The 13,154-nt window shown below is 56.5% G+C and overlaps 1 protein-coding gene across 3 annotated transcripts in view; it reads left to right on the top strand.

Annotated features, from left to right (window-relative positions):
* Positions 1-12,747, top strand: part of TNS1 (tensin 1) — a 157,218-nt gene extending 144,471 nt beyond the window's left edge. For all 3 annotated transcript variants that reach the window (XM_056111616.1, XM_056111615.1, XM_056111617.1), the window contains 9 exons: positions 789-875; positions 1,438-1,569; positions 2,521-2,613; positions 3,914-3,991; positions 6,981-7,052; positions 7,188-7,356; positions 8,010-8,078; positions 9,005-9,037; positions 10,469-12,747. In XM_056111616.1, coding sequence (XP_055967591.1) covers positions 789-875; positions 1,438-1,569; positions 2,521-2,613; positions 3,914-3,991; positions 6,981-7,052; positions 7,188-7,356; positions 8,010-8,078; positions 9,005-9,037; positions 10,469-10,613 — 878 coding nt within the window. In that variant the 3' untranslated portion in view covers positions 10,614-12,747. The remainder of the gene's footprint in view (positions 1-788; positions 876-1,437; positions 1,570-2,520; positions 2,614-3,913; positions 3,992-6,980; positions 7,053-7,187; positions 7,357-8,009; positions 8,079-9,004; positions 9,038-10,468) is intronic.
* Positions 12,748-13,154: the final 407 nt, after the last annotated feature.

Here is a 13,154-nt window from a genome sequence, read left to right as displayed (position 1 = left end):
GACTCCATATCCCCAAATTTAAAAAAACAAAACAAAACAAAAAGTTCCAGAAATTGGGGCCAGAGAGGTTGCCCAGTTGGTAGAACACAGGCTTTCACTGTAGGGGACCCCCCCCCAAACACCAGGTAGTCTCTGAGCACCGACAGGAGTGGTCCCTGGCAATAGAGGTGAGGCTCCAAGTTCAAGATGGGGGTGTTGGCAGCTGGGTTTCTGTTGGGGCAACTGTTCTCTGGACAGCCTGCTCTGTTCTGCCCCCACCTTCTCGTGGTCTCTGTTGCTACTCCTCTTCCACCAGGCCAGTTGGGTGACCACCAGCCCCATATAGCATCACTTTTGTATTTACCTGGCCCCATCTACCAGGACCCTGATTCCAGATAAGAGCTAGAAGGCACAGTTCCTGGTCTGGCTTGCCATCATCATCATTATTATTGTTGTTATGGGCTGGAGTGATAGCACAGCGGTAGGGCGTTTTCCTTGCATGCGGCCGACCCGGTCGACCCAAGTTCGATTCCTCTGCCCCTCTCTGAGAGCCCGGCAAGCTACTGAGAGTATCTCGCCTGCATGGCAAAGCCTGGCAAGCTCCCTGTGACGTATTCGATATGCCAAACACAGTAGCAACAAGTCTCACAATGTTACTGGGCCTGCTGGAGCAAATCGATGAACAACAGGAGAACAGTGACAGTGATTGTTGTTGTTATATTATTGGGAATATTATGTGAGTGTTTGTGTAATAGGGCCATGGCCTAATTCAGACCATGACATTTTCTTTTCCTCTCTTTCTCTTCCAGACAATAGCCCCGAGACTCGGGCCAAGGTGAAGTTTGTCCAGGACACTTCCAAGTATTGGTACAAGCCCGAGATCTCCCGGGAGCAGGGTGAGTGTTGGCGGCAGTGGCTCCGCTGTGACCTGGGCTGGCTGCTGGGCTTCCTGGGGGCAGGACAGGAGCAGGCCCTGTCCCCTCTGAGTGTGTGGGGGTGGGCCCCAGGAGGGACCTGGAGTCAGGACAGAGCCGGGAGGGGAGCAGGCACAGGGGCAGCACTTAAATCAGTCTCGACCTGGTTCCCTTGCAAACCTGAGCTTCCTGCCCGCCGGATAAGGGAGATCTTTACTCATCCTGGGAAACAGAAACCACAGCGAGGAGAGTGTGTTGGGGATCCCAGGGGAGGTCCGTGTGCTGCAGGACTGGGGTCCCACCCCTGACGGTGGCCTGGTTCTGTAAATCCGGTCGCATCAGAGACTCTGTCCCATCACCTGGGACACCTGCCGCCTTGGTGTCAGGGTGACATGCCCCTTACCTGCAGGGTACGTGGCGGGCTCTCTCTGGTGGTTTGCCAGCTCCAGTTCAGCAGGATGTTGGGGGGGGGGGGCGCGATGTCTGAGGGAGTCCCTCCCGTGCCTTGATACCTTTCCTCACCCTGCACCCCTGCCCGATGCAGCCATAGCGCTCCTTAAGGACCAGGAGCCAGGGGCCTTCATTATCCGGGACAGTCACTCCTTCCGCGGTGCCTATGGGCTGGCCATGAAGGTGTCCTCCCCGCCTCCCACCATCATGCAGCAGAATAAAAAAGGTAAGCCCGCCTCATATGCCGTAGCCCGGATAGCCTCACCTGGGCTGGATACCTTCACCTAGGCTGGATACCCTCACCTGGCCTGGACAGTCTTATCTGGGCTGGACAACTTTACCTGGGCTGGACAGCCTTACTTGTCCTGGACAGCCTCACCTGGGCTGGATACCTTTACCTAAGCTGGATACCCTCGCCTGGCCTGGACAGTCTTTTCTGGGCTGGATAACCTTACCTGGGCTGGACAGCTTTACTTGTCCTGGATAGCCTCACCTGGGCTGGATAGTTTTACCTGGCCTGGACAGCCTCACCTGGGCTGGACAGCCTCATTTGGCCTGGACAGCCTCACCTGCATGGAGAGCTTCACCTGGCCTGGACAGTCTCACCTGCATGGAGAGCTTCACCTGGCCTGGACAGTCTCACCTGACCTGGACAGCCTCCCCTGACCTGGACAGCCTTACTTGTCCTGGACAGCCTCATTTGGCCTGGACAGCCTCACCTGTCCTGGACAGCCTCCGCTGACCTGGACAGCCTTACCTGGGCTGGACAACCTCACTTGTCCTGGACAGCCTCACCTAGCATCGACAGCCTTACCTGGGGCTGAACAACCTCACCCAGCTTGGATCCCCTCACTCAGTCCATTATAGTCCTTAGTTTCTGGGCCCTGGGGTGAGAGGGGTGTCCTGGGCAGGGCTGGGCTGGCCTCTCAGCTCCCGAGAGCCAGTCCTGGTTTATATAACAGATGTTTTAGAGCCAAAAGTCGCCCAGGTGGTGGTGGTGGTGGCGCCAAGGAAACGGGAACAGAAGATGATGGTGGCCTTGTGGTTGGTTTCCTGAAGGGTTGGGTCGGGAGCATTGGGTGCTGCCTGCTGGGTGCCGGCCACTGTCCCTGCACTCTGGAGGTGGGCAGAGGCCATGGGAGGGACTGGTCCTCACTGTTCTCTCTTCAACTCCCAGGGGACATGGCCCATGAACTGGTGAGGCATTTCCTGATTGAGACGGGCCCCAGAGGAGTCAAGCTCAAGGGCTGTCCCAACGAGCCCAACTTTGGTGAGTCCCTCGTGCCCTGTGCCTGGCCTTTGTGACCCCCTCCTCCACCCGCCTCCCTGCCCCAGTGGTGTTGCATCCCCAGCCCAAGATTTCTGCCAGCTCCCTCTTTTCCACTTATTTATTTTTATTATTGTTATTTTTTTGCTTTTTGGGTCACATCCGGTGATGCTCAGGGGTTACTCCTGACTCTGCACTCAGGAATTACTCTTGGCGATGCTCAGGGAACCATATGGGATGCCGGGAATCAAACCCGGGTTGGCCATGTGCAAAGCAAACACCCTACCTGCTGTTCTATTGCTCCAGCCCTTCCCCCCCACCCCACTTTATTTAAATATGGTGATTTGCAAAGTTGTTCATAATGATCTGTTCCAGGCATTAGATATTCTAACACCAATCCCACCTTCACTGTCACCTTCCCTCCACCACTGTCTCCATTTCCCCAAACACCCCTCAAGCCTGTAGCAGGCCTGCAATGATTTATTTTATATTGCTTGTTGCTACTAAGTGGCTCATGGAATGATCCAAAAAAAAATTTTTTTTTTTCTATAGAAGAAAATTGGTGAGAAGTGATGCATCTCACCCTGGGGACATTGATAGTCCTTGTCTGAGGGATTCCTAAGCTGCTGTTGTTGTTGCAAGCCCAGCCTTCTGGGTCCATGTTTCTGTTAGTAGAGATTGCTGGGCTTCTGTGTTTCGTCCCATCCCATCTACATAGGTGTGCTCCTACGGGGATGTCAGTGTGGCAGAGTTTGAGGATGGCATGCAGCCACGAATGTGGCCACGCACTCCAGAAAATCTGGAATCAGCGGGCTTCCTCGTCAGAGAGGTGTTAGGGCCTGTGATCGGCGGCTGTGTCCCTCTGCTCCTGGGCCCTGCCAGTCACTGCCCCTCTCTGCATTCACCCTCCTCTGCCATGCGTGATCGTCCTCCTCCCAGAGTCCTGGAGGGCTCTGGTGGCCTGGCTTGACCCCCTGCTCTGGGGAGGCTGCTCTGTGGACCAGTTCAGGGGGATGCTTGCTTCAGCTGGGACCGGAGAGTGCAGGATCTGAGTCACCATCCCTAGAGAGAGACAGTGGGGAACTTTCTCTCAGGAACACATGAGAAGGAGCATGGGCACCTTCTCCCTGGACCTTGATGGCCAGGAAGACGCAGCCTGTCTGATGGGGTGGGTAGGTGGGCGCCAATGATGGTGGGGTGGTGGTGGGGGGAGGGAGGAGGCTGGGGGAAGGGCTGGGTGGACTTCCAGTCTGGCCCTTACCTGCCCTGGGCCCCTGCCTGACCTGCTCTTCCTTCTCCACAGGCTCCCTGTCCGCCCTGGTCTACCAGCACTCCATCATCCCGTTGGCCCTGCCCTGCAAGCTGGTCATTCCAAACCGCGGTAGGAAGCTGAACCACCTCGTGGCACTCCAAGAGCCCTTGAGCGGAACCCCCTGAGTCTCGGTCCTGCCCCCCTGCTCCAGACAGGGCCCAGTGGGGGAAGAGAACAAGGGTCATTTTGTCAGTCGGAGGAAACACACTCAAAACCACACTCCTTTCTCCCCTCACCCCACCCCACCCTGCCCAATTTATTAAAAGAAAAAGTTTACTAAAATATATATATAGATAGATAGATAGATAGATAGATAGATAGATAGATATCTAACAGCCGGAACACTCCTAATTGACTTGCCAGAGTGTTCTGGGAAATTCTTTGGAGGCATTAAGAAATCCAGACAGAATTCTTGGCTAAGTAGGCCTCATCCCAGGGGGTGCACCAGAAGTAGGGGGACAGTTGTGGGAAGGCCCAGGAAGACCGAGGGCGACGGGGAGGGAAGAGGGATGGGGGTCATGGAGACGTGGAGGCGTCCCGGGGTAAGATGTTGGTCTGAAAGCAGAGGACAGAGCACATCCAGGCAACGTCTTGATGGGCTGGGGACAGAGCATGGGGAAATGAGGCGTGTTCCTCCTGGACTCTCCTGGGGTCTGCTGGGTGTGGGGGCTGCACCCCCTAAGGCGAGGCAAAGAGCTCCCTGGAGTTCCTCATGGGCCTGCAGGAAGGAGATACTTTCCCGTTAGGCTGGGGACAGACAAGTCTCGGAATGGAACCTGCTGGCCTCCGAGCAGAGACGCCTTTGAGACTCAGAGTCAGCAAAGGAGACATCAGTATCTCTCAGAGAGGTGACCCCACTTAGGGGGATGCTGGAGGCGGCAGGGGGGACAGGGGGAGGGCAGGTCCTTCAATCACAGGCTTCTTAACCCACGAGTGCACATGGGGCCCTCCTGAGGGGGATGGGCCCCCAGCTGTGAGGGGGGCCGAGGTCTGCCTTCTGTGCCCCCTCCTGGCCTCCAAAGCCCCCTGGAGACCTCCTTCTTCCTCTTCTCAGGTTCCTGGGCAGAGAGGCCCACCTCCCCCTCATCTGACAATCCCCACTTTTATCCAGCTTAATCGGCTGAATTATTCATGATAATTGGCCCACATTATCAGCTTAAAAGTTCAAATGCAACTTAAAGATGCGTTATTAACCGCATACGGTTAGAGGCTAATTAAAAACCCCATTTCTCGAGAGTTTACCAAAGTAGTTCTGCAATTAGAGAAACTGTTTTTGATGTTTAACCAGTGGTTCTCAACGTCTCCTGTCTCAGCTAACATCAGTGCCCTGGGGAAGAGAGCTTGTTGGAAGTACAAATAGTCACAAATCCCTTCCCTTCCCCCCTCCACCCCCGCCTCCACCGGTCCCATTCACCCCACACAGACACTCTGGGGTGTTTATTTAACACACCAACACTGAGCAAGCCCACCTTAGTCGGACTTGGGACTTTCTCATATTGAAATCACTGCTGTGCCTGTCCACAGCCTCATGCTCAAGTTTCTAAACTTCTTTGGTTCTACTATTCCCCCTTAAAAGAAAAAAATACCGCTCAGCCCCTCACCATGCTCCCCCAGCCCCACCCCTGTAACAAACTGACTTTCTTTTGTTTTTGCATTTTTTTTTTCAATTTTTATTAGTGACAAACCAAGAGGTACAGTAGTAGACTTACAAATTTTTGTGCTTGGGTTTCAAGTATACAATGATTGAGTACCCATCGCTCCACCAGTGCCCATTTTCCACCACCACGGATCCCAGTATCCCTCCCACCCCCCATCCTCTGTGGCAGGGCATTCCCTTTTGTTCTCTCTCTCTTATTGGGTGTTGTGGTTTGCAAAAGAGGCAATGGGTGACAATCATGTTTGGTGTGTAGTGTACTTTCAGCATGCTTCTCTCATCCTGGGAGGATCCTCCCAACACCCTTTATTTGGTGCTCCCTTCTCTATCTGAGCTCCCCTTTCCCCTAGCATGTGTGGCTGGCCTCCAAGCCATGGAGTAAACCTCCTGGTACTTATCTCCGCTATTCTTGGGTGTTAGTCTCCTATTTTGTTACTTTATGTTCCCCAGATGAATGCAATCTTTCTGTGTCTGTCCCTCATTTCGTTTAGCATGATACTTTCCATGTAGTACCACTTATGTAAATTTCTTGACTTCATCTTTTCTAACAGTTACATAGTACACCATTGTGTAGATGTACTGAAGTTTCTTTAACCAGTTTTGTTTTTTGGACCACACCCTCTGGTGTGAGCATCGGGGCTTACTCCTGGCGCTGGGTTCTAGGATCACTCCTGGTGAGCCAAGGGGAGCAAGTGGGATGCCAGGGATCAAATGTGGGCCAACCATGTGCAAGGCAGATGCCCTGCCCACTGTACTATCTCTCCAAGCCCAACAAGTCTTCAAAGGAGTGGCTTGAGCATCCCCACATGAAAGGCGTCAGCCTTCTGGGGGCTTGTTCTTGGGGAAACCAGATCGCGCCCCCCTCCCCCTCCCACCGACCCCAGACAAGCACTCAGGTCATGAATTTGGGTGTTTGTTGATTAAATTAACATGGTGGTGTCATCTGTCCCCTGAGGCCGCCCTGCCAAGCCCTGGGCTGATGTTGCCCCAGCCAGTGAAGGGAGGAAGGGGGACTCCTTCTTGTTATTTTTGTTTTGTATTTGGGGGGCTGTTCCCAGGAGCAGCACCCGCCCTGCTGGGGGTGGGGGACCGTGCAGGTCTCCTGCATGCTGAGTCTGCACCCAGCCTCCCTAAACGACAACCCCCCACCCACCACGTCTCCAACACTGGTTCATGGCTACTCAGCAGGAGCTGGGCTGAGGGTCTGAATCTCCTTGCACGTGCCAATGCCAAATATCGCAGAGCCTCCCCCCATGCCCCCTGCCTCTGGCTAGGGCCTATGTGAGAGGGCTATGTCGTTTGCAACATAGTATTGGCCACTTACCCTTGTCCCCCCCACCAGCCCATCCTCTCACCCTGGCCAGCCCATTACAGGCTGAATTACATTTTTTTTTTTGGTTTCAGACCCCACAGATGACTCAAAAGATAGCGCGGGTCCTGCCAACACAACCAGCGACCTGCTGAAGCAAGGGGCAGGTGAGTGCCCCCCGGACCCCCGCAGCCCCCCCTAGCATGTCTCTCTCTTGCCCTGACCCCCCACCCCCAGACCCCATGAGGAGCCGACATTTCCCTGTGACCTGTCCCCACCCCCTCCCTACTGGTTCCCTTCAGCCTGCAACGTGCTCTTCGTCAACTCTGTGGACATGGAGTCGCTTACCGGGCCACAGGCCATCTCCAAGGCCGCGTCCGAGACACTGGCCGCTGACCCCACGCCGGCCGCCACCATCGTGCACTTCAAGGTCTCAGCCCAGGGAATCACCCTGACCGACAACCAGAGGAAGTGAGTTCCCTCTGCCCGCCGCCGGCCGGCATCCGCAGGGCACCTTCCTGCCTTCTGGCCAGGGGATTTGCTCCTCACTGCCGTCTCTCTGCATGTCCCCCACTGTCCAGCCACCACCACTCAGGCTCCCACACTCTTCCCTTCATCCCTTCATCCCTTCTACCTACTCACACATTCACTCTTCCTCCTCCCTCCCTTCCTCCCTCCCTCCATCCCTCCCTTCCATCAATCTACCCATTTACCATCCTTTCTCCCTCCCTCCCTCCCTCCCTCCCTCCCTCCCTCCCTCCCTCCCTCCCTCCTCCCTTCCCTTTCCCCACCCCTTTGTGTCTCCATCTACCAGTTATTGTGCTCCTACAAGTCTCCATGGGACAGGAAACTGCCAATGCGACTGATGCCAACCCCCTTCCCAGCGGACCCTCCCCGGGCGCCTCCCCGGGCTTTCCCCTTCTCCCCTGGGCTCCTTTCTGTCCCCTCCTCAGTGCCAGTTTCTTCCTTCACCCCCCAGCCTCTGGCCCTTGGAGGCTAGCCTGTGTGTCTATCTGCCCCTGTGAGTGGCTGGAGCCAGGACAGTCCCCCTGGTGGGGCCAGGGAGGGGAGAGGCAAGAGGCAGCCATCTCGGGTCTCGTTCTAATCCTCCCTGTCTGCCACAGGCTTTTCTTCAGAAGACATTATCCCCTCAACACTGTCACCTTCTGCGACCTGGACCCACAGGAGAGAAAGTAAGTCTCACCTAAGGACCATCCCTACTGCCTGGAGCACATGTGTGTGTGTGTGAGTGTGTGTGTCTATGTCTGTCTGTGTCAGTGTGTCTGTGTGTGTCTGTGTGTCTGTATGTATAAGTGTCATCTAGGGACCATCCCTGCTGCCTGGAACACGTGTGTGTGTCAGTGTATATGTCTGTGTGTATGTGTCTGTGTGTGTGTCTGTATGTATGTCTGTGCATGTCTGTGTGTCTGTATGTATAAGTCTCATCTAGGGACCATCCCTGCTTCCTGGAACACGTGTGTGTATATGTGTCTGTGTATCTATCTGTGTGTGTCTGTGTCTGTGTGTCTGTTCATGTCTGTGTGTCTGTTCATGTCTGTGTGTCTGTTCCTGTCTATGTGTGTGTCTGTATGTGTGTGTGTGCCTGTGTTTGTGTGTGTCTCTGTCTGTGTCTGTGTGTCACTGTATGTGAGTATGTGTGTCTGTGTATGTCTGTATGTGTGTATGTCTGAGTATGTGTGCTTGTGTCTGTGTCTGTATGTGTCTCTGTGTGTGTGTGTCTTGTGTGAGAGTGTGTGTGTGTATGGATGCACACATGTGTGTATATATACGTGTGTCTTCTTGGTCCACCGGAAGACCCGCTTGTGTCGGGGATTAATTCTGTCGGGCATCTTGCTGGGTTTTCTCCACTGATATCTGGGGACCCCTGGCCCTAAACCCTCTGCAGTGTTCTGGCCCTGGGATTTGTTTTCCTCCACACCGGACAGAACTCCAGGACAGAGTGCAGTCTCTCTCACCCTGAGGTCCCCCAGGGCAAGCTCTCGAGAGGCCTCATGGTCCCAGGATGGAGCTCTGCTCCCTAGGATGTGTGCGGGGGGGGGGGGGGGCGCACTCAGGGGGAGCCGGGTAGAGGGTCAGCCACGCCTCTTTCTCTCTGCAGGTGGATGAAGACCGAGGGGGCGGCCCCGGCTAAGTAAGTGGCTTCCCCACGCAATGGGGACTTTTGCTTTGCATCAGGGACAAAGACAAAGCCTCCAGGACAGGGACAGCCAGAGGGGCTGATGGGGGGGGGGGGGGTGCTTAGCCCCAGGCCCGGCTTCTTGATGCCCTTTCTGATCCATGGTGTGGTTCATGACATACATGCACATGCACATGTATTATACACGTGGACACTTGTGCATCGTGAGCACACACATTTTGTACAGGTACACACGTGCTTGTGTGTGCCCCTGCGCACGCAAGCCCGTGTACACGTGTGTGCTCATGCGTGCGCATGCGTCTACACACACAGACGGACGACCCGACTCGGCTAAATTTGGCTCCTGTGGTCGGGCCTTGGGCGAGGGGCTGCCGCGGCGTCCCCAGCTGTCCCCGGCTCTCCCCACCCCACTCTTAATTAGCAACAGGCCACGGGGAGGGGACCCGGGCTCACATTCTGTTCCCTGCTCTCGTATTTTTAACTCTGTTTTGTACAGAGAGAATGTGAGGTCACTGCAGCCTCGGTGTGGGAAGTGGCGGGCAGGGGAACAGGTGTGGGGTCCCTCTCCTCTCTCCGGGAAGTGTGTGTGTGTGTGTGCATGTGTGCGTAGGGGCCACCCCTTGTCCTCCGCCCCCCCCCCATCCCCACCCTGATCCCCTGGGGGTGTGGGGAGACCAGGCTCTCTCCCAGGCATTCCACATTTCATTCCTTTGCTCATGTGTTGTGTGAGCGGCCGGGCAGGGGTGTGGCAGGGCGGGCCCGAGAAGCCTGTGCAGGAATGTCTCCCAGTTTATTTTTGGTTTCACACCCCCTGCCCCCCTGACTGTCCAGTCTGGTCAGTGTGCGCCTCCAGCTCCACCTCTTCGCTGCCCTCCCCCCACCCCACCTGACCCTGGTGAGTTCTGCCAGGCATTCCCAAGACATTGGACAGGCCCCTCCCACCTCCCCGCTGTGGCTTTTATTTTTACTTTTTAATTTTTATTAATTTTTTAAAAAAATTTTATTAGTGAGACACCATGAGGTACAGTTATAAACTTACAAATTTTGTGCTTGGGTTAATTATTATTAATTTTGTTTGCATTTCCAGTCACACTCAGTGATGCTCAGGGGTTTTCCTCCTGCTTTGCACTCAGGAATGACTCCTGGCGGTGCCCAAGGGACCATATGGGCTGCTGGGAATCGAACCCCGGGTCGGCCGCACGCAAGGCAAACACCCTCCCCATTGTACTATCGCCCTAGCCCCTGCCGTGGCTTTTAGAGGGAGCTCACAGGCGGCGTGCCCACTCACTCTTCGTGTTCAGGGGCACGGAGGGGGATCGTGGGCCTGAGGACGATCTGTGCTCCCAGGGTGGGTGCTGTCCCAGGCCTGAGGATGTCTCCTGCCCACCCCGCTCATGCCCGATGTTTCCCGTCCCCCTTCTCCAGGCTCTTTGGTTTCGTGGCCCGGAAGCAGGGCAGCACCACGGACAACGCCTGCCACCTCTTTGCGGAGCTGGACCCCAACCAGCCGGCCTCCGCTATTGTCAACTTCGTCTCCAAGGTCATGCTGAGCTCTGGCCAGAAGCGATGAACCCCACCCCCACCCCCCCACCGCCAACCAACCACGTGCCCAGAGAGCCCGGGCAGGGCAGTGGGGCCGGGGCCTGTGGGGGAGAGGGACCCATGAATCCTGACCGCTCTTGAACCCAGAAGGAGGGAGGACTCGGGGCCGATTTTGGAGAAGGAGAGAAGAAAGTGCCACGTGGGGGAGAGGAAGTGAATGGCAGAAGGGGAGGGGAGAGCCAGAGAAAGACAGGAAGGAAAGGAAGGAGAATCATTCAGATCCCCTGGGTTGATGGGTCCTGAGAACCCCACCCCGCCATCCCTCCCGAAGCCTCCGAAACTAACCAGGTCCACGGAATGGGCTCCCCCCTCAGACCCCCCCACCCCACCTCCACCTCCATGCTCTGAGCTTGTCGCATCTCCCAGGAGACCGAGCCGGCCTCCTTGGGGGTCCCTGTTTGGGGAGTACGGGGTGGGGGAGGAAGGGAAGGCTCCATCTCTCTGATGCGGCTTCTCGGGCCACCTCCACGGGGATGTTCAGTGGCGGGACCTCCTGCTTCGCCCTCTGATGGCTCCGGGTTGCCCTGGGGGTGTGGTGTGGGGTGCGTCTAGAGGGCGTTTCTGTGCCTGAACCTCCACACACCCCTCCCCCACACCCCACGCAGATTTTTCTCTTTTGCCTCTCGGCCAGAATGGTCCACTGGCTTCCTGCCCATGTGCCTTGAGCATGCACACATACACACACACGTGCACACACACGCACGTGCACACACACACACATACGCATGTGTACATCCAGCAGCCGGGGCTGACAGGAGCGCCCGGAATGACGGGTGACTCGTTCTCCGCAAGTGACTGTTGGGTATTGTTAGCCCCTGTCCTTGACAGAGCTACAGGCAGGGGTGCAAGCTGGCTCTGCCTGAGGGAGCAGCCTCACACCTGCCGCCGCCGCTGGGAAGCTAGAGCTTTGGTTGGAAGACTTGGAGCCCGGCTGCAGACCAGGATAGGGGGCGTGGTGGGGGACGAGGGCGCTCGGACTCTCTTCCCCAGGTGTGAGACTCAGGAGTGAAGTAGGGTATGTGTGGGTGGGGGGGGGGGGCGGGGAATGTTCCTGCCAGCTCCCCCAGCCCCGTGGAGCCCAGACCAGCCTTGGCTCTGTGCCATGCTTCCTTCATAGTGGCAGGCGAGTGCCCCCCGCCTCCTTGGCTCCATCGCCTTCAGCGCTGCAGGTTCCCAGCTGATGCAGCACAAATTCTCTGCGCAGCAGCCAGCCAGCCCTGGGCGGGGGGGCACCCATCCTTCCCGAGACCCCCGCTGCAGATATGTTAGGGTTCAGTGTGCTAGGCTGCTGCAGCCTGGTGGTGTGTGTGTGTGTGTGTGTCGCAGAGCCTGGGGGCTGTCACCCAGGCACCACAGGGTGTCACTCTGCCAGGCCAGAGAAAGCCGGGCCACCTCGTGGCAGAGGACAGAAGCGCACGGTGAGGCCAGAGGGTGAGACCAGAAAGTCCTGAGGGGCAGCCCCAGTCCTCTCCCCCCCCGCCCCCAGGTGTGAGGGGAGACTCACGGGACTCCGTCCGTGAGGGCCTCGGAAGCCTAGAGGGACCCGCTAGAGAGGCGTTGTACTGATATATAAATATATATATAATATATATGTGAGACATACTGACGGAATTTGTATGCTAATAAAATGTAAGAAAAGGAGAAAAAAGAAGACTAGGTAAATTGACAAGACGTATTTATTATTTCCCATGCTGCTTTGTTTCCTGCCTCCCACCCCTCACCCCCCACCCCCCCACCTCCACTCCCCACTTCTGGGGAAATAGCCCCATCCCGACTGCTTACAGATGTGAGGGGGCCTGAAATGGGGGTCCCTGTTGTTTGTTTTTGGAGCAGCCTGGGGTCCCTTTGCGCTGACCTGGAGGTTCCCCTGAGACTCCGGGGGACTCTCTGGGGAGAGGGAAGGGCTCTGTGGGTTCCATCCCTTTGTCCACCCCCTTCCCAACTTTCTGGCAACTCGAGCAGAACGGGGGAGCTGCCCTGTGGCAGACCCCAGCCAGCACGGCCCCGTGCAGACCCCAGACTGTGTGGTCCTGCATGGCCCCTGCTCCAAGCCTCTGTATCCGAGTGGATGCTATTTGGGGGAGCTGGAAAGAGTGAGCGTGGGGTGCCACCCCCCACCGCCCCACGCGTGAGCCCTTGTTCTCGGTGACCACGGTCCCTCCAAAGTGCTCTTCTGAGGTATTCAAACCCGACACTCAGATGACCCCCATCCCAGCTCGAGTCCAAATGTCCCAGAGAAAATGGGCCGGCCTCCTTTCTGTGTAAATATCTCCCCCTTCCGGGGCCGAGCCCGTGGCAGCAGTAGATAATCCCAATCTGGATTATCTCCGCACTGGGGCAAACTCCATACCCCCCCTTTTTTGGGGTCCACCTCCACACCACACAAACACAGACACACACATACACACCTGCTCCCCACCCCCCACCGCCCCCCTAGTGTGTGCTTGGGTCCAGCCAGCCATGACATTCAGGCCTGAGCCACCCTGGGAAGGCCCCGGGGTGCTGGAGA

Source organism: Sorex fumeus, unplaced genomic scaffold (genome assembly GCF_029834395.1).
Source record: "Sorex fumeus unplaced genomic scaffold, SorFum_2.1 ptg000014l, whole genome shotgun sequence".
NCBI lineage: Eukaryota > Metazoa > Chordata > Mammalia > Eulipotyphla > Soricidae > Sorex > Sorex fumeus.
The sequence above is the reverse complement of the archived record's forward strand: the minus strand, read 5'-3'. Positions and strand labels throughout refer to the sequence as shown.